The sequence below is a fragment of the Tyto alba genome, unplaced genomic scaffold (assembly GCF_018691265.1).
Source record: "Tyto alba isolate M040663 unplaced genomic scaffold, T.alba_DEE_v4.0 Super-Scaffold_7, whole genome shotgun sequence".
In the NCBI taxonomy this organism is placed as follows: domain Eukaryota; kingdom Metazoa; phylum Chordata; class Aves; order Strigiformes; family Tytonidae; genus Tyto; species Tyto alba.
Genome location: NW_024881328.1, coordinates 16,748,739 through 16,770,144, shown reverse-complemented (window position 1 = coordinate 16,770,144; position 21,406 = coordinate 16,748,739). Strand labels below are relative to the sequence as shown.

Below are 21,406 nucleotides of genomic sequence, written 5' to 3'. Positions count from 1 at the left end.
AAGGATGAAATCTCCTGAAATTTCAGGTCGCTTTTTAAAAATCAGAGTTTTGATTCACTTACAGATACCCTCACCCCCAAGGATGTAAATTTCTCACTTTGTGTTTGTAAAGATCCAGGAATAATTTGAAAAGTATCTTTGTCATATAAATGTAGGAGCTTGTCCAATCAGTGGTGCAAATCTCTTAGAACAAGTAAGAACGCTATTTTGCTGCGGAATGAAAGACGACAGCAAACTGGTACCGTCACCTACCTAAGGTTGATCACCTGTTGCTTGTACAACACTGTAACTGTGACTACTAACGAAGACTGATAGAGCCGTTAATCTGGCAGCTCTCCCTTCGTCCCACCTCCCTCTTTGCAATGCTTCCCAGATTTTCCCACCCTGCTTGCCTCCTCTGGGCCAGGCTGCGGTGGGTTCCCGCCTGGCCCAAAGGAGGCAAGCAGGGTGAGGGGAAATCCGGCCGACATCTGCCCCCCGTCTCTTTCCCGCACCCCCTAGCAGGCGAGATGCCCAGCTGTGCTGATGCTGCCCCCTCCCGGGGCGAGGCGCGGCCCCTTTAAGGCGGCGCGGGGGGGTGCACTGTCCCTTTAAAAGGCGGCGGGCGGGAGGCGGCGGCGGCGGCGGCAGCCGGGGCCATCGCTCGCCCGCCGGGTTTTTCCCCCCCTTCCTGCCGGCCCGCCGTTCGCAGTCGCCCGTTAAAAAGAGGAGGCAAGATGGCCGAGCTGGGCAGCAAAGGGGTCACCGCCGGGAAGATCGCCAGCAACGTCCAGAAGAAGCTGACCCGGGCGCAGGAGAAGGTAGGGGAGAAGTATGGGGGGGGGGGGGGGAGCCCTCTCCTCCTCCTCCTCCCCGGGATGCGGGTACCGGGGGTGACACCCCCCCAAAGCAGAGATGCGTCTCTCAGTAGGTGCAGCTGCGCCCCTGGCCTCTCCCCGTGACCCCCCACACACACCCGGGGGGGGGGGGGGTGCCAGCCGCTTTCTCTGCCTGCGGATTTAGGGCCCCTCCGCAGCCCGAGAAGGCGATGCAGCGCTGCTGTGAGGGTTTGGCCCCCCCTCTGCGCGCTCAGGATAGGGAGAAACATGGCATCGGCTTCGGCTGGGAGCGGGGAGGGAGGGCAGAGCGTCACAGGTTTGTTTGAAATATGCAGATGCTTATTGTTTCAGCAGAAGGAGACCTTCTTTCGGTGGTATTTAGGTTGTGCTTATGCGGCAATTTCAAGAGCAGTACCTTTTATTTATTTATTTATTTATTTTTTTAATTTTTTTTTGCGATAGCGCTAAATATGTAACCTCAAAGACGGTGAAGAAAAAGAGATGGGCACTAGCTTCCTTATCTTCTACCAGCATAGCATGATAGTCGCTACTTGCTTTACTGACCTTGAGCTCCAGATTTTGGAATGGTGGTAAAGCAAAAGACGTAAGGGCTTTGAAGATTGTGCCGATGTCTGCTGAGTGAGGGAGGGGTGTTTTTTGAATCCCGGGAGCCCTTTTGCTGCTCTCCACCCACCCCTGTGCCAGCCAAAGGTGTCAGGAATATGCAATAGATACTTTTCATGCTCATCTCTCTGGCATGCTGCATCTGATGCCAGACGCCTGCTCTGTGTAGGGATTATCGGACGTTTTACGCAGGGACATTGATCAGCTGCTTTTATCTCAGGCACGCTCATCTTGGTTTTCAGTGATTTGCTGTGAGATGACATTGACTGAATAAGGACTGGTGCATCTCCGAGGGTGGGAGGGAGGGTGAACAGATCTGCCCACTGCTGCTCTTGTTCCCTGGGAGTTATCTTTAGCAGCTAGATTTAATCTAGGAGGTTTGGGATTGGATGCAGTGCTGGCCTGAGCCTTGTAGCATTTGCCGACACTGTTACAAAATGCTGCTGGGTCAGAATGGCAACTCAAACCTGTTGGGCCTAATGTTGCGCATGCTGCTTCCACTAGTTTAAGCTCATTTACTAAGACTAGGAGCGTGTTTTGAACTTGATTGACTGCTTGGAAAAAACCCCAAGTGAATAGCAGAACCAGTATGGAACGGGCTGCAGTGACAAGGTCCTGGCTTCACTCCGTACATGAGAGTGAGTGTGGCCACATCTGTGGTTTTTCAATTTACTGCAGTTCCAGGAGGGGACAGGACAAGAAATCTGTCTCCTGGTATCTGATCCGCCCTGAACTCATCATAGATGCTAAATTCATTCTGTGTTAGCCACCAGATGGCAACTATATTTTTAGTTAATATTAAGTTAGGTGGTAAAGGCTGAGCTGCTTGGCCTGCTGATGAAGTTATTGTATTTATTGGTGCAGCTTGGAGCCAAGTGTGGCCTGCCAGGTCCTTCCCTGGCTTCTTATTGGAATGCACGCAGGTTCTTTTCCTAGGGAGAGTTTTCCACAAATTCCTCTCAACTGGAGATCCAGTTCACTTCCTCGCTTATTCCCTGGTGGTGACTGGAGATGTGGGAATGATGACAACAATAATGATGATCAAGAGGTTAACTGTGTATTTCAGGTGATTTGCATGATCTGAAATCAGTTGTTTGTCTCTTTACACCGAAAAAGCTCCTCCCTCTAAGGAGAAAAGGAAAACAAATCCCTAAGCCGTTGCTTAGTAAGTTAACACAAATTATAGGTCCTTCAGCTGTTGTTATCCTAATGCAAACAAAACAACTTTGCTCTCTGGGTTCTCAACAAAGGAAAATATGCTCTGATTTGCCCCTTCTTCTCTAACAATTCCTCTTGTGGAGTGTGAGGTATTTTACCCTTGTCTCTAAGGGGCAGACTTTCACTGAGGCAAAGGTGTGAGTGTTTACTTTCAGATTGTGAGGAAAGATACAGATGGATACAAAGTGACAAGGCAGGCACCAGTGGTAATGGCACTATACTGGTGTTAGTCTTGTGGAATTTAGTTTTAAACTGTGTTTCTATGTTTAGCAGGAAGGGTAAACCATGTGTCTGGCAATAAGAACTAACCAGCTATTTAAAAAATAAAAAAAAAAAGGTAAGCAGAGTGTGCAGTGGTAGATCTGAGTACACAACAAACCAAGCACTTAAAAATGTAGTAGATACTTGTGAAGGGAACTTTCCTTTTTTGAGGTTTAAACAAGCTGACAGTGTTCCTTTTACGTATCTTCTTTCCATTTGAATCTAGGATAAAAATTCTTCCCTTCAGAGTGATATCTCCCTCCCAACTTGAGCCCTGAGGCTTTGACTTCAGCTTCCTTCATGGTGAATTTAAGCCTTGTGTTAAGCAAAGAATGATGTCTTTTTGTTCAATGCAGAATTCACACTGAAACACTGTACACATCCTTTTTTTCCCCTTCTGAGATGGCTATTATGTAAAGTATGTAAGATATTCCTTCAGAAGTACTGTTTGTTTTGAGCCTTTCGGCAAAACTATTGGCTATTTTTGGAAGACACTTTCTCAGTTCCACAGGAAATATGGGGCAGAATGGTTGACTATGCTGTTTGCAAATGGGCTGTGCACTCTTTTAACCTCTCTCTCTATTCAAAGGTAGCCTCAAGTACAAGACATGGCAGTATTTTGCCCATTGTCCAGTGAAGTCTATCAAATAAGTTGATGCCTCTGTCCAGAGATACATACCTAGCAGAAAGGACCCATGCAACCATTGCTAACTCATATATCATCCTTTGTAACTAATGATTAGGAGACTTAGGCTGGAAGTCATGCTCTGTTCATCCTGTAGTTAGCTGAAGGATTTTTCAGACCAAGATGTCCAGCTCTGAACTTTCCATAATTCTAAATTTCATAAAACGGAGTAAAATTGTAATGCTTCCAATGTCATGGTGTTTTAGAGAGACCCTAGTGTTTGTAAGCTCTTTTAATCTTTGCCAATAAGGATTTGAAGTTTTTTTCTTTACGTCTGTATTCCATCATCTTGATTAAAGTTTGTTTCTGCTACATGATCAATTTTTATCTTGTACTTCTGAAATTTTTAAAAACCTCCCCAATTTCCACAGGTCTTATTTTTCTCAAAGTGTCTTGTTTTGGGGTGTGTAAGTCTGCACATGCATAAACATTTCTGCTTGGAACAAATTAAAACAGCAGGTTAGGCAGAGATTCAGGGTGGAAAGATGGTGTTGGTTGTGTGGGCACCAACCGACGATTTAAATTGCATACAGATTAATAGGCACATCCGAGGAGATGAATTGTAAAGTTGACATTGGAAAGAGGTTTTTTCCCTGGAGCTTTTTTGTGTGGAGAGGGGTAGAAAGGGATGAACTTATTTTTCCCTTTCTAGACTTAGGAACTTCCCATCCTCAGTCTGTCCTGTAGGAGTGGTGGTCTCTTACTCTCTTTTCATTATAAAGCTGGGCAAAATGAGGAGTCTGTGTTCTGTGACGTGAATGGGCTGTCATATTTTTTTCATGTTTTTACTCAGATGTACCAAGAAACCAAGACATCTTCTTTTCTCCTTCTCTGTTCCTAACCAGAAGGGAAGGCTTTGTTCCAGGATCTGGCAAAGTTTAGTTTGGCCATACAAACTCCCTTGTGTTAGGGGGTATCATTTAGGTTGTAGACTCTGTCAGTAACTTGCCGTGTTGCTGTAAGATGTCACTTCTGTTTTCTGTTCTTGGCTTACTTTGTTTATCCTGCTGATGTTTACCCATATCCATGTTTGCAAAGTTTCCCTTTTAAAGTGATTAAACCTTCTGTGAGAGCAAAGTTCTGCTGTCCTCTGGCTGCACAGTCCAAGGAGGTTGGACTGTAGTCCTGGTCTTGTAGGGCTAGTATGACCATAGCTGTTGGTAGCCAGGCTTGCCAATGCTTATTCCTTGCCCACTACAGTGGAAAAAAAACCAAAAACCAAAACCCAAACAAACAAACAAAAACAAACAAACAAACAAAAAAAACCCAAAAAACAACCAAACAAAAAATATTTATGTGCCAGTAAACCAGAGGCTTTGCTGAAGAACTTGCAGCCCAGTAAAGTGAAATAAGCAAGGACACTGGCCCTGAAAAGGAAGATGGAAGACTGGTTTTGGCAGCCCATTGTGGCCTGATGTCCCAATGCATTTTCCAATTAATTTGTCTCATGTAACAATTGTAGTAGCACAAACTGTGTCCAGAAAGGATCTTTTCCTTTCCTCAAACCTTAGGCTTTGTTTCTTTCCCCTTGTAATTCCCTGCTGGACATAAAGAGGTTGTGATTTGGGTAGAACAGGGTTTACAGAAGCCATGCCTTGCATTTTGAGTTTTCCCTGAGAAGTCTTTTTTCCTCTCATAAGGTATGTTCCAATAGGTGAAGCATGGCAGGTGAGAACACCTAGAATGAAATCTCAGCCCTGCTGAAGCAGCTGTGTGTCTATACCAAGGAGCAACACCCAAGAACCTTAAACCAATTTTAAATACAACTGCCTTCTGCAGATCAGGCAGCCTCTGACAGCTGAATCCTGAACCTCTGCAGATGGGGAGAAGGGCTTTACATAAAAAATGATAGATGCAGAAGGCTCTCTTATTGAGAATTATCACATCTATCTACTTGGGAGAAGTTCTTTACTGATTTTCCTTTGGGATTCTTCTGTCTCTTCAAAGCTTCTATGTTCTGTGTTTGTGTGTTTTTTTTTTTTTTTGTTTTTTTTTTTTTTTTTTTCCCCTTGGCGTTGCATAGGGTAGGATGGTTTGGTGGCAATCTGCCTTGTGCCAGTGAAGTACAAATGGCCTGAAGAGCTACAAGACTTTTTTTTCTTGATGATCTGGCATGAAACTTTTTTTTTTGTTTGTATTTTTTTTTTTTTGTGATTTTTATATATATATATATATATATATTTTTTTTTTTTTTTTTTTTTTTTTTCCCCTGGAGGACTCCCCATATGACAAAGAAAGGGCTTTTATTTTGTATCAGTTAGCTTGCTTTTTCAAGAATGCAGGGCTGAGGTGACAGGTAGAGTCTCAAAGGTACTTTGTACTTAAAGGTTGCCGGAAAACAGGTACTGGATAAGGGAGATAGATCTGAATTAATGCCCCTAATGTCCAGATGATTCCAGTGTGAGCTCAGACTGTATTACTGGGTATCAGATAATCTGCATGGAGCAGGGAGGAGGTGAAATAGGAAACCAGGCTCCACATGTCTCCTTGCCCATGGAATGGTTTGATTGGCAGAGCACTTAATGCCCTGCTGAAGGTGCCCCTCTGTCTGGGTGTTGGCAACAGGTTTCTTTTAAGAAGCAGAATCTCATAGATGGATGATTTTTTCTGATTGGAAGAAGCCCAGCCCTATTCCTGGTCACTTTATCTTCCCTATAAATTCTAATCTTACAGCCAGTCCTCTTTAGTGAAGTTCTTGTGAGATCAGGTTCATAAAGTAGGATCTGGAAGATCTCTTTCCAGAGAAGACTTTTGGTGAGGCTCTAGACAGTATAGAGTTAGTGTTACAGAACTCATCTGTCAGAGGGGTGTTATTAAACTTGTCTGTCCTCTTCCTCCATAATGTATGCTGATTGTAAGCAAGGTTTTGTGTTTCCAGGCACAAATGTCTTTTACAGCATCACGAATGCTCTTGGCACTAGCAAATGACATGTCTAGCTGAGCCATTGAGGAAAGCTGTGCACAACTGGAGGTGTTCAGCATCTGCTGACTGGGGACTTTGGAAATAATGCAAGTTTTCCTTCGTTCCTGACTGTTTGGACAGAGAGACAAGACCCTGTTGCTTGGGATCAAATGTGTCCTAAAGCCCTGGTTCTATAAACTTTTGGAGTGCTAAGAAGGTAGCTCAGGTTGACAGGTATTAGAGTGGATATTTTTTCTGCTGTTGTGATGGTGTCTAGATACCTGAGCTGCCCTCTGTGCGAGTCTGCAGCTTTGCAAGGATCGTCTTACAGTCCTGGCTGTCTACCTGTACACACGGGGATCAGTCTGTCTTCCCAGAAGTGCTGTACTGGCAAATTGACATTATCACAAAGATAGACACAATTTGCCCAAGCAGAACAGACTTGTAGCCCTGTGTTCTTCCACTGGCCACAGCTCAGCTCCCAAAGTGGGCTGGCAAATTCAGAGTGTGCAGACCAGCTGCTTCTGTTGTGGGATAAGACTATATTAATGTTGACTAGGAGTTCTGTGCATTCTCCATCCCAGAGCAATGAGATGGGAACAAATAATAAAATACAAGTAAAGCCTCCTCAGAGAGCTGGTGGCAGGTGGAGTAGTGCATCGAGGTCCATTTTTGACATCAACCTGTGTTTTAGGCTTCTCTTGAGGGACTGTATATTTTCTTTTCTCCAACAACTGCAATGTTGAATGTGTGAGTGTCAGGAAACCTGTACCATTCTGGCATTCATACCGCTGAGCTTAAAGGGGAAATCTCTTTCAGGAAGGGGTTGGAAGAGAGAAGTCATTCACATTGTCTTGCTAGTTAAAATCAATTTTAAATATGTCATTAGTTAACTATTTAATACTGTTAGAACAAGAGTGAAGAAACTCTGCAGATTCTTTTAAACTGTTGGCAGTGGTGCAAGGGATGACTAAATCTTGGCAGGCGTTTTTTCAGCAGGTGCATGCAAGTGACTGGATCTCAGACAGTTCAGGTTTCCCTTGGAACATCTCCTGGATTTTCTAGCCTCTGAATTTTCTTGATCTTCACAAAGCTGGCAAAGCTTGTTTTTCGGCTGCTACTCAGAAAGTACCTCTCTTTAGATTTGTAGTTCTGTGCTCTGAAGGAACAGCTCTGGTAAAAGGGAATAAGAACTGTCCAATCTGAATAGGTTGGATAGTGTAATTAAATTTTCCACCCTGTTTTTCAGAGTTTCTCTTTGATTATGTTGGGAGCTTGCATTCAGGAAGGGTCTGTTATATTTTGAGGAAGACTTGGAAGCCAGAGCTTGGGGCATTACACAGACCTAGACAGAGGTCTTGCAGAATCACTATGAAGCTGCTTTATGAAATGAGAAATAGGTATTGTGTTTGCACAGACCCCTGCAAGTATACCTGTGTAACATAGGTTTTTTTACTATTTAGGCTGTGCTGGAGTAAACATTGCTTAGACCTGTGGCTGGTAGATAAAAGTTTTTGAAAGTCAGCATTTCCAGAAGGATGCAGTCAGGAGAGTCATTAAAGCCAGACAGTGTCGCCTTTCTTTTTGTCTCTTTCTTTAGAAGAAAGGAGAAGTCTGGCTGACAGTTTGTTCTTAATATAGGCTGCCAGGCAGGATGGAGAGTGCAAACTTTACCAATAAGGAGGAAAGCAGTACTTAACAACAACTAATCCCTCTGTGAAAGCCGTGGGCTGCATTTAATCTCTTGATGATACACAGATATCAAAGTCTGAAGTACCGGTCTCTCTGCAAGGATTTGACATGCAGATTCAGAAAGCTGGTAATTCTAAATTTTTTTTTTTTTTTTTCTGGTAAGTCTTCACTGATCATGTTTGGTTTGTTTATTTTAAGTAGGTTTAAAACTTTTTATTAAACTTGCTTTAAGAGCCAAACTAGTTTCTCAGTTCTTCTCAAAGTTACCTGTTCAGGAGGGAGATTAGAGGTTGATATAGCTGAAGTACAAATATCTTTCACTAGGCAATTGTTACTATTCTGCTTTGAAACTGTATTTGACGGAACTGCAATACTTGTTTGCCAGCAGGGATGGAAAGGGAACTTCAGTGATACAGTAACTTCAGTGTTTGAAAACACAGCTAAAAGTGTTTACGCTTTCTACTCGCTCCCCCTCCCCGCCTTTATGCTACTTGGCTTGATTGCACATTTTATCAGGCCAGAAACAATAATGCATGACTTAACCAACTCAGAGCTGAGTTTGAAGGTATTTGCAGAGTGAATTAGCCGTTGTATTCCATTGGATTTATTTGGAGTGGTGCCAGTGACAGATGTGAACATATACCAAATAAGGTATGAAGACTGATATTTGAAGAAAATGTAGATCTCTGCATCTTTTTCCTTAACAGAAATACTGGTCCTGTAGCTCTCTAGTACCCTTATAGGTAATGTTACCCACTCCTGTAAGCTATAGCAAGTCTTTTGATACTACCAGCTCTGGAAGACTGGGTGGGGAAGGGCGAACCTTATTTCCATTCCTACTCCCTCAGCCATTGTGAGGAAAAAAAAATGGCAAAAACTTGAGGGGAGAAAAATAGTACATGTAAAAAAGCAGGGAATTCCTTTCCTGGAATGTGAATGTTCAGCTCATTCATTTTGAATTTTTAGGCAGTTGAGCAGTGTCTTGGGGAGATATTTTCTTCCCCCTCTGTCTGTGGGTACAGCACGGCCCCTCTGGTCCAAACGTTGATTCTGACATGAGACCAAAAAGCAGATTAAGTTATTGTGGCAGGGGCATCATGTTTCAAAGGTTGCTTTGAAAATTTATTTTGGAAAAATTCTGATGAAAGGGATGGCAGATCCTAGGAGAGAAACAGTGCCCAGGAAAAGTTTAAATTTGTTCAGATGGAGAAATATACTGGAGTCCTGCGCTGAAACACTCCTTAGGGTATAGATTCCTCGGCAGAGGAGTGAAATGATTATTCTTCTGTGTATTGAACTGACTCCTACAGTAGGAGACTGCTAGGGTTTTTTCTCTTTTCTGACTGTTTAGACTGAACAGCCATTGCAAAAGGCCAGATATAGCTGTATGTTAATAAACTTGAGCCATTGAAAAAATGTACCCACTCTGATAATGTTTCCTTAGTCACGCTTACAGGCAGCATGATTATTTTTTAGTATCTGCAGTGTGACTGTATTACATATTACCAGAAAAGGCCATTCTTGATGCTGAAACAACTCCAATATAAATATTGGACAATCTCAGTCAATTAAGATACTTCTGGTTTGTTTCAGTGAAATTCTGTATTACAGAAGACTTAGAAGTGTTTTCAGGTATTTTTTTCAGAGGTTTGGTAAGGATGGTTTTGTAGGCAAGGGTGCAGAGCTATTTTTTAACAGCAAAATTTTTATGAAAATACATAATCTGAAGAAATTGAAAAAGAGATTTGCCCTCTTTGAGGAGGAAGAACAGCTGTATGTTCAGGGCTGAGTGGGGAGGGTTTGGAGACTGACTGTGGTGTGATAAGGGGTGGTCAGAGAAAGTCAGATGGATGACGTGATCAGTCGAGTGTAGAGCCCTGTAGTGGTACTCTACATCCAATTGCTTATGGTCTGGGGCTTGTCTGTGAATGGGTGTCAGACACAGTTGCTAGACTGGAACTTTTTGCCAAGATACAAATTTGCTGTTACTCATCCTTCAGCTCTTGTGAAGTAGAAGTAGTCCTCTCAGATGGAAAGGAAGAAGAGCTATTCAAAAGCTTCTTTGGAAGAACCAACAAGAGCTGATCATCTGTGTTGCTCCATATGTTCCCACTTCAATGGGACAAACCACACTCTGTAACCCAGCCTGGCTATGGAAGGCAGCATTCCCAAATCTTTCCCTCATGTCTGACCCCTTGCAGCTATTGCCCTCTGGTTTAGGGAGTCCCAACAGCTGATCCAGATGTCCGTGTCTTTTCCCTTTGCCTCATTGTGCATGTTACACGTTCCAGATCTGTCCTGCATTTGAGAAACTCCCATCCTTGTTCTGCAAGGTGGTCATGAACCCGTACAGGAGCTTTCCTTGCCTCTCAAGGGCTCTGCATCCAGCCTGTCCCTTCTGGAGTCCCTCTCTTGCATCATTCTGCCTTACAAGAGCTCTTCTGTTCCCTTGCCTCCCAGCATACACCTGCTCCTTTATCTCTTTCTTCAGCTCAGGCATGGCCCCAAATGCCTTTTATGTTTTGTCCCAATTTGGTTGCTTCATTTTGCATTGGGGCCTGTGTAAAAATAAAAACACTTCTTGCAAATGTATCAGCATTTAAAATGAGTGTTGCAGAGGAGGAGGCGGAGGACTTGAGAAGGGGGATTCGTGCAAACAACACTATTTATTCTATCCCTCTTACTAGTGTTACTGTTGGCTATAGATAGAGTTTAATTAAGCTGTGTTAAATGCCTACCCAAGTAATAGACATTGATGTCGCTGAAGTCCTGTTGCCTGGAATGTCACATTGATGCCAGCTGAATTAAGTGATGCCATTTGGTCGTATTAACTATGGAACTACCATGTAACTACTAACCAGCTCCACGGTTGTACCCACTTTTTTTGGTCTCTGATTTGGTATTTGCTTAAGGCCGGGGCAGACAAAGTAGGGTGGAAATTTACTTGTTTTTTTGGAGACTGACATTTATTGCTTCTTTATTTTCAGGGTGTTTACAGATACATATTCTCCTCAGCCTTATGGTTTGCTGAAAAGCAGAAACTCTGGAGAATTCGGTGTTTTTACCTGCCTGCTTTGAATAAGAGCAGACCAAATGGAAAAAAAAAAAAAATGCCTGGAAAGTTATGAATTAGGCATACAACCAGATAAGGCCAAGATGGTTTGGTTGCACAAGCACATGTAACAGCTGTGTGTTCAGTGGTCTGTCTCTTGGGCAGTTATGTGGTAGAGTGGTAGGTGTGCATTTCGTGCACCCCAGTCTGAATGGTCAAGATGACCCTCATAAAGACTGTATCTTCTGGTGAAGCTGGGAGTTTTCAGCACCTCTGGTATCAGGACACCTGCTTAAGGTGCCAAGGTTGAAGCATTCAAAGTCTGAAAACTCTGGCTTAAGCTCTTACAATTCTTAATCTCCCACACTTCTCGAGGTAGGTGCCTGCTTCTGGCTCTGGGTTTGTTCTGGTGGAAGAAGGTACCACTTCCTAATGGTTATTCTGCTACCTTGTTTCCTCCTCTGCACATCTGATGCTGGAGCACTTTGTCAGTCTCCATCCACTCACCTGCAGTTAAAATCTTGTCTTTGTTAGACCAACAGTTTGAACTGACACAGCTACTCCCACTGGGACTTCAGTTTCTCATCACTCTTAAGCCACATCTGCCACTGAGATGTGTCATCTCCAGCTGCTGCTTTTCTCCTGCTTTCTGCGTGCTGCTGCCCCATTACTGGCCTTCTCATTGTTCTACTTTACCTGTTTTTCCTTCAAACCTCACCTCACAAATGGGTGCATTTGATAGTAAGATCTGGTTGGGGGGACTAGAGGGGCAGCAACAAGTGCAGGGACAGGGGAAAGACTACCAATCCAGGGTGCTCAAGAGAGGATCTGCCTGGAGGTAAGGGTAAAGTGGAAGTAAGCCCAAGTTTGACCCGATGCAAATATGGCTGAATCAGCAGGACCATGGGGCGGTGGGATGATGCCTGAGCTGGGGCACTGGCCTCTTCCTCAGCTCGACTAGACTTACAGCTAGCACCTGAATTCTTAATATTATGTTTTCTTTCTTTTATATTCTGACTCTGAAACCCCCAACTGAAGGATATAGAAAAGATGAGGAAAAAATTGAAAGTGAAGCATAAAATTACATTTGCCAGGGTTTTTTTTATTCTCAGAAGCTTTGGGTGGTGAAAAAGCAGGATGTGTCCATGTTCTTCTAAAAGATAAATAGGGGGCTGAAGAGTACAGGGTAGGAGAGGGAGATATCTGTGTTTTCTTTTTAACTACTAAAATCTATCAAGCAAAGACGAAGATAAATAAATAAAACCCAATATCTTTTCATAAGTCAAGGCAAGCTCATACGCTTATAGAAGGTGAAAAAAAAAGTCCACTTAATAACGCAGTGAGATAGACCTAGAGGGAAGATGATGCATCAGCCAAATGTTTGGGTGTGGGAACATAGGTATATCTAAGGAATTAAAAAACAAGAAGTAATTCTTGTTTCAGTTTCTTGTATAATGTTGGTTATAGCTGAGAATCAACCCTTAAATTTATGCTAGGGTACAAGTTTAGTGCGTGGGCTGTAGCTATTTTCCAGGGCAAGCATAATGCAAAATTATCTAAAGAAATGAGAGAGATATTTAGGAGTAACATACCGAGACTAAATCAGGTAATGTAGCAGGAGCCTTTAAAAGGAACCTGGTTTTGAAGGTGCTTGGATGGCCTAGGGGTCAACAGATACTGAACTTCATACAAGAGTGTGAGGGTAGCACAGTGTGATTATAGAGACCAAGCTATGATGTTATGTCAGTGGGAAGAGAAATTGCTTTTCTATACTGTCTGTCACAGCACCGTTCCTCCTGTATTGCGACTTAATTTAGACTTGATGCTAGAAGCTAAACTGCAAAAACTGTGGGTGGAAGAGGAGGGAGAAACAACATAAAATGTTGAAAACAGTCAAGGGGCTAAAATTTTCATATAAAAAAATGCTGGAATGTCATGATTTGGGTCAGTGCTGTATGCACACTGGGGGCTCCAAACAGCTCACCAGCTCAAGAGTTGTTCCTCTTCCAAGTGCCCTCTGTGGAAGAGATGGTTGTTTTGAGCCTGTGGTTACATACATAAGAGAACCTTTCTGCTTAAGTCATTTGCCATGTGCAAATGTGATGAGAGACAATACCTGCAAAACATCTGGAGAATTGAGGGTTTATTTGTGTGTTTTTGTAAATATGCTGTAGAATTGCCTTGAGGAAACTAGCTCTTGGATTCTGGAGATGTACTGTGTATTTTCTTAAACTACAATCATGGCTATTTTCTTGTGGAAAGATGTCATTCTAAAGGCTGATATTAGAAATAGAGAAGGTGTATTAATTTCCTCTTGCAACAGCGAATACAGATTTTTAAGCTAGATCTTTGCGTCAACTTGGATTTCACTTTAGATCAAACAACTAATATTCACTTATTTCCACATTTGGCTTTTTGTTGCTGTGGTTTTGGGTCAGACTCACAGTTGTACTGGCCTTTTTTTTTGTGAGAGCAATTTCAAAGGTGTTCATGCTACATCTTGGTCATTTCTGAGTTAGTTGAGGGATTTTTATCTGTATTTAAGTAACCACATCCTTAATGTTAGTGCCCTGTCTCAACAGGTAAGGCTCTCTCATAATTTCAGTTTCATTTTGTTTTTAATGTAAGTGACAACAAAAATCAGTTGTTACTGTCAAATGAAAAAACTCTGTCCTTACCCTTGATTGCCAGAATCCTGGCTGAATTCATGATAAATCTCAGAGCTAGGGCTGGCAGGCATGGGTGAAATATCTCCACCCCTTCCAGCCCGTTTGTGCGCATGGTAAGCTGACTGTGACTTACTGCACGTAAAGGGAAATGAAGAGTGAGGCAATGGCTGTGCAGATTAATGAAATCTAACTGATTCCTCTTCTGGGACAAAAGAGAAAGTAAAACAGTGTTGCAGTTCCATGCCATCTTAATTTAATTTCCTGGTGTTTGATGGCTGCCAACAGCAGCTTTCCTTTTTTGCTGGTTCATGTTGCACCAGTGTGGTTTCTCCTGCAATGGGTGCCAAAGACTCCTTTTCAGTTCTTGCTCGAAGGTGAGTGCTACCAGGCAGTCGTTAATGTTCAGAAAAGCAGTCTGTTGTGATGGTAAGGAGTCAGAGTGGCTTCTCCTTCAGCATCCCAGTGTACCGACTCTGACAACTGCAATTCAGCATGGATGCCAATGACCTGAACAGTTTAACAGGGAAGGAGGGAACATGATGCTGCTAGCACTTCTCAAGATTATTTTCTTCCACACAGGCATAAATGATTCATCCAAAGTCACTCTTAAATTAGATGAGAAGATGCCCAAGGTGACTGGGGGAGGAAACACGTTGATTCAGGACTTCAGTAAGTTGCTATCCAGTCAGGTATCCCTGGGTATGCCAGGAAACTCTTTCAGCAAAAGTGCCCTTCCTGCAGTGCTCATGTCCTGTTCTGGGGAGCTGACTCCATAAATTGGCTGTTTGGAGGCTCTGGAGCATAATATTCCCAATTACATTACCTGCGGGGTCACTGTGCCCTCTAATGCAGCTTGCAGCCAGAGTGGCTTTGCCCTGTCATAGTTGTATACTTAAAGAGCATTACTCTGATTACCCAGGAGGGTAGATTAATGGGAGTTCATGGACAACTGGAGGAAGGGACAGGTGCTCTGGAGGTGAATTTGAGTTGGCAGACTTGTTCTGCAGATCAATGCAGTCTGCTTGTGAGAAAGTAAACCAAAGAAACAAGTCTGGGGGAATTGTCCTGCTTTGAAGAGCTTGAGGAGGCAGACAGCAAGATGCTCGCATGGGAAGTTGGGTCATTAAAATTGTCACTAGTGTGTTGTGGTGATGTTTGAGGTACTCAGTAAAGTCTTCTGGAATAAAATCTGGAAAAAAATAAAAGATCCTTCTGTCCCTCCAGATCTTGGCAGGTAATCAGAATTTCTTTAAAGTCTCTTTGTTTTTTAGCTCCAGCCCTCTCCCATGGTGTAAGAGGAGCAGAGTCCTACCTGGTGGGACACTGGGATCACAAATGGGAGGCAGTTAGATGTTGTACAGCAGCCTGATCTCTGTACCAGCCATGAGTGGGCAGGGTTGCTGAGGAGTTGCCCATCCTTGTGGTGGACAGAGGAGGCTGTGTGGCAAAAAGGAATGAAGGAATGATCTGGCCATCAGAAACTTTTTGACGTCCAGTGGCTGAGAACAACAGTGTGTTGGGAGTTGTACAAGCTGTCTGATGAGGAAGGGAATGGAAATGTTCTTCTGGTCACAGAAGATTGGATCGTGTAGAAGAAACTAATGTGGTTTAGGGAGCTGAAGAGGAACAGAATCCAACTGCCCTAGGGTTAATGAAGAATGGGAGAGGGTGAGGACTGAAGTGGGATTTTCAGGGGAGGAAACAAAACTTTTTGCAAGGGAAGTGAACGTTAGTGCCAGTTCTTACCTGAAAGAAGTGCTACTTTAGAAGGACCGGAAAGAAAGGGATTGCCAAAGAAATCCCTAGAATGATGGTCTGCCTTGTCTTTTTGGGGCATGTGCTCTTAGGGACTGAGTCCTGCCCTTGAACAGGCTCTTAACACTACTGCTGACCTTGGCAAGGACTGCATGTACGATGCTAACCACGTCTGTCCTCAAAGCCCTGGAGACACAGATATATGTGCCCCCTGGTCCAGTGGAGTAGCAGTAACCCAAGTTGGTTTCCTGGGTGAGTTAAAGTTTCACCATCATGAATGGGGCTGTGAATGAAAACTAGGATGGGACAGTGGAGTGGCAGGCCTTGGAAATAAAGTCCTTCTTGAGAGCCTCAAGTATCTGCCTGCCAACCCCCCTGGTGATGGGCAGCAGGAGGCAAAGGGACAGCTGATGGCTCTGTTGGGGCAGGCACTCTGCAGCACATTCTTCAAGCCTGGGAACGGCATGGGTCTGAAGCCAGTCATGCTGCAGATGTGGAACGGTATCAAAAGCATTGATGGATATTTTTAGCCAGAATAAGTAGGGGCAAGAGTAGAAGGGGCCAGAAAAAATTCAGCTATCCTTGAGTTTTCAGTCCCCTGATGTTGAGGGAACCAAGTGCCCTCTTCAAGAGATGACTTAATTCCTTGTTTCACGGAGTAGAGAACAGAAAGCAAAGCATTATTTTTCCTCATCAGATGAACCAAATACTTGTTTTTAGAGGTGAATTTGGCATGCTTGGAATGTGCTGCCTTCATAACTTCCTTCTCTGTTCCCCCTTGAATTGTTAGTGGATCTGTGGCACTAAGACATGTCTTTTTAATGTAAACCTCAGCTCCCTCGCACGTTGTAAAATCAAAGACTTGACGAATGTCCCTTTCTCTTAAAAAATTAAAAGAAGTTGTAATTGGGAGAACCCTGTTCAGGCAGAGGGTATCGTTCAATTGCTCTGGTTTATTGTTTATTGTAGGGCTGCTTATCAGAGCTGGGCTGTGTTTACTTAAGCCCTTCCTGTTACCTTTCCCCTTCCTCCCCCCTCCAAGATAAGATCTCTTCTGTGGTGAAGCAGCTGGGGAAGATACTGGAAGGGGAAATGTGGGTTCTGAAAGATGTATAGACTCCTGTGCCATGCTTAAGCACTCGCCCATAAAGAGTCTCTGGACCATGAAGATTAAAAAATGGAAAGGGCTGTGTGTGGCATGAGAACAAATTCTCCCTTAATTTCTTCCCCCTGCTGACACCTTCCTTAATTTTCTGACTGTAGTTAACTCTCTGATGATATTTTAAATCAGAGAATATTGTCCCCTGTGGTAATGGTAGCTCTTCTACTAACCCCATACACGTGTATCAACCTGGATAGATTTTTTGTGATATCCGGAAGCTGTGGCCAGGATAAGCAGGGATGTAACAAGTGGCTGGAAACTTGAGGAAGATGTATGAAAACAGAATCTGTTTTCATGGTGACAGGCTGAGAGATGAAAATTCATGTATAATGCTTTCTGCTACTTTTGCTGTCTGGCTCTACTGCTTCCTTACTAAAATTCCTTGATATGCTTTCTGTTTGTTGCTGTCATTCTCTCTAGTGTTTCTTCTAGCTGTCAGTCACGGATGGCTTGGATTGATTTTGCCATTTGTGTAAAAAAAAAAAAAAAAAAAAAAAAAAATTGCAAGTCAGGATATATTCTGCTGAAGTCAGCTATGGCTGCTTTGGAAGAGTCTTTCAAGGGGGAGAAGAGGAGTAAGAAATGATGTGAGGTCAGTCAGTTCTCCTGTCCTTGTGCTTAGTCCATGAGGCATGCTGGACCTATACAACTCATTTCTTTGGGCGTCAGAACTAGTTCTAGATAGTAACACAAGGATGGCAAAAAAAAAAAAGTCTTGGAGAAACTGTTGTGTATTTACCTGTGACAATGTATTTTGGGACTTGTATCTATGCATCCTGGATGTTTCAATCCTGTCTCTCGAATGTAGTAAATCTCACTTTGTCTGAGAACAATGAACCATGTGGGAATGTTCTTTAGAACCCTTTAGAGTGGCTTTTACTGTGCAGTTGGTGTCCTTGTTTTTTAGAAGGTAAACACCCTGTGTCAGCCTATGCAAAGCTGGCTTAAAGTTGCAAAGTAGACAGTCTTTAATCTTGCCTTCACCATCATCCAATTCTTGAAAGCTGGAAGGCTGAAAGAGAGCCAGGAATACAATCAACATCTTTGTCTCCTCCAGCAATATCTGGACTTGCTTATGTGTCAGAAATCTTATCTTGCAAGTGTATACTGATAACACAGTGGTCTCAAGCAATGGTAAGGAACAATGTTCAAGAGTTGTGAAATCACGCACTTGATTTTTATCTTGCCTTGTCAGGGGCTATGTGAGAATACTAGCCACACTACAATAGAAAGGAAATGATAAGGAAAGGCAACATGATTTGTACAAAACCAAACAGAGCATCTGTGGCGAAGGCAATTTTTCAGTTCAGCTTTTCATGGTTTTGAAAGGAACTATGTGACAGTTTCTCTGTTCCTTCTGTAATGAAGGTTAATGTTTAGTATTGACCTATATGTAATTTAGGGTTGCTTCATACCACTATTGCAGACTCCTTGTATAACCATGGTCAAGTTACTTGTTCTCTAGGGGTCTCATTCTGACATCTTCAAATGATAAAGAGGAAGCGATTCTGTGTTGGGGTGAAAAAAATCTTTGAAGACATGCATACACACAACAAGCCATTGCACATAGCCTGCTCTCCTCCTGACAGTGCTGCTATAATCTGGATAAGACTGCCCTGCTCTCTGTATCAGAAATAATTTGTTAGGCGTCTGTGGTGGTGAAGACTGACAGAGACAGACTGCCTGCTTTCAGCAAATAGCTTTGTCTTATTTATGTCCTTGTTCTGGAGTCTGAGATAAAAAAGAAAGTGTTTTGTTTTGGGCTTGCAGTGCACTGGGGCAGTACCAGTGTTTTTGTGTGATACAAAAGAATGTTCTGTGTTTGTTTCAGAGGAAGACATCCTAGCATTTCATGCACGCTGGCAGGTGCATATCAAAAAATAGTTGCAGCTGGATGCTTGTGCTTCACAAGATATTGGTGATCAGTTCTGTTTCTGCATACCTTTCTATCAGTTGGTCTGCTTAGCAATGCACCTGACTTCCTGATAGCATCAGCTGCACATCATGAAAGTTCTTCCTTCAATCATATTTTCCTTTCAATCCCACATGGTAATCTCCAGCCATCATGATAGGCAGGAAGCCAAGTGCTTAAGGGCCTGGATGCCCTCATCAAACAGCTCCCAAGAAGTGAGATCCAGGGGAAGCCCTAGGAGCCTGGTCATGTTGCTGTGCTCACAGCTCCGTTTAGTTGTAGGAAGAAGTGCCACTGCTTTGACTGTATTTTCCTGCTCTTTGAAAAACTTGAGCTGTCATGTTAAACAACTCCTTGGATTTTCTGTCCTCTAATACAAAACACAGGCAACCGTTCCTCTTCCAAGCTAAGACTTCTTTCTCAGGATCCATGTTGTTCCACAGCAATATCTATTCAGTTGTTGTACTAGATCCTTGTGGTGTGATTTTTTTTTTTTTTTTTTTTTTTTTTTTTTCCCCCCCTTTCACTTCCCATTATCTTTAACCTTTGCTTGTGGCAGCTGTGCAATCAGACCAGAATCCAAATGAAGCTGCCTCTGATCCTCGCCTGCACTTAATAATAGGGTTGTGGTAGTTACTGAGGAAACAACATATCAAGGTGCATTGACTCTTCTCTCATCCAGAAGTTTAAGTTTATTTGGGCAATATATAATAGTCTATGTGCTCTGGAGTGATTGTATGGAATTAGGGACCCTGGATGCTCAGGAGCACATTTCCTGCCTAGTAATACCTATTATTCTTGGTACTATACCTAAATGAAAGGTATATGTAGATATGACAGTGAGTTCATGATACCTGTGAAAACTCAAGATGCTGAGTTTTGCCTTTGTGTAAGTTTTCCTGGGAGTATTTGGGGTGTGTTCTGGTACACAATCCAACCAGTTTTGGCTGCTCCAGAGCTGGACATTGTTTCTGTGGAATGGCTAGATGGAAGCTGGACACATAAAAGCACTTTCCAGTTTTGACATCACAGATTTATCTCCATAATTTCAGGTCATACTGTATGTGCCTTAGCTACTTTTCTTTTTTTTTTTTTTTTTTTAACACTTCAATCTCAGTGAAACCTTGAAGCATTATAGAAAGTATGCAAAAACTGAGGTTTGGAAATGACTCTTGGTGAGTGAAGCCAAAGTTTTCAGTAAATAAACTAGTTCCTAAAACACTCTGAATTTGAATGAGCTTGTCTGAAAATGTGGCTGACTAGTCTGCATCTCCCTTGTATAATTAAGAGTTTTAAAAAAATTGAAATGCCAAGACCAGTATTCACCAGCTTATCTTGAAATAGAAAAAGGCTTGGCTGTGATTCTTCTTCTTTAGAAATGGGAGCTAATTTTTGGTTCTGTAGAAATACATGTTTAGCAAATCTAAACCTTGGTGTTTTCCAGGGATTTCATGGATTGAAACAGGACACCTTCTGTTCAAACTGCCCAGCCACTGAATCTAGTTCTTTAGCCAAAGATCCACCCTCACAGTCGGTGTGATTTAGGGAAACAATGGTCCAACACTTTGTAAGATGCCTTAAGTAGGCACTTGGGCTGAGGAAATCAGTTCCACCCCTTGTGAGCCAGTCTGTGACATGAGAAACCACTAGTTATTTTTAACCCAATCTGTACTGCTCTTTTTAATTGATGTTCATTTCTCAATCCTGTTTAGCATATTGCCACTCAAATTTTTGGGTTAGTACAAGGGAGACAGTGATGTAGAGGCAGGAAAGGGTGGGAAATGAGACTTTATCAGTGGTCTTGTTGGGAAATCTTTAAGTATTCATGAAGCTGTGGCCTCTCCAAAGACTCCTCTGTGCTTTGGTGAATTCTCCAGTCAAATTTTCTTTTCGTTGCGTGGGTGGAATAGCTCTGCTCTGGAAATGAGAGTGGAGGAGATGCTCTATCCATCTGTGCTGGAGAAGGTACTTCAAAGGAAGGTCCTATTGTTTCTTGCAAGAGATGAATTAGAGCAGAGCTTTTACCCTGGAAACTGTGAGCATCAGATCTCTCACCTGGAAGTGATTAGGTGGCAGTACTTTTGAATGCTTTGTATATATAAGCTATCTACAGAAGATGACTTCCACATCTCCTAGCCAGTGCCTGAAGGTTTTTAGGATGATACCCCTCTTAAGATCCCAGGTCCCTTCAACATGCAGCCCCGCTCAGTGCAAGTCAGAGGTGTACAGAAGGTAGGAGCAGCCCAGCCTATTGTTTCCTGCCCCATCCTGTTTCCCAGCGCTACTGGAATGGATCCCTGTTGATTCTGGTGCAGCCCTGCTGAAAGCCTCTGGGGAACAAAGGTTCCTTTTGTTGGGAGCTGCAGCCAGGCGCATGGACGTGCTTCGTTGCACTTCCCTCTCCTGGGATATCAGGCAGTGATTTTGCTGCCTTCTGGGGTGTGTCCCATGCTGCACTGGCCAGGGAGTGTTTCTCATTGTCGTATTTTAGGAAAGGGAGGGGAGAAAAGGCATGAGTAAAGTGGTGGTTGAGGTCTGCACAAGAGGAAGCTAAATATTGGCTGAATATGACCCTTTATAGCCAGGTGCAGATAACGAACAGTGAACCAATAGGGACAAATAGACTTTGTTTCCTGTTCTCTTCTATCTTCACTCT

General features: G+C 43.0%; 1 protein-coding gene across 5 annotated transcripts in view; it reads left to right on the top strand.

Annotated features, from left to right (window-relative positions):
- Positions 1-595: 595 nt before the first annotated feature.
- Positions 596-21,406, top strand: part of BIN1 (bridging integrator 1) — a 101,937-nt gene continuing 81,126 nt past the window's right edge. For 4 of the 5 annotated variants that reach the window (XM_033003901.2, XM_033003902.2, XM_033003900.2 and 1 more), the window contains exon 1: positions 608-800. In XM_033003901.2, coding sequence (XP_032859792.1) covers positions 717-800 — 84 coding nt within the window. In that variant the 5' untranslated portion in view covers positions 608-716. Of the gene's footprint in view, positions 801-21,406 lie in introns of all 5 variants that reach the window. The other variant, XM_033003903.2, reaches the window with a different exon arrangement.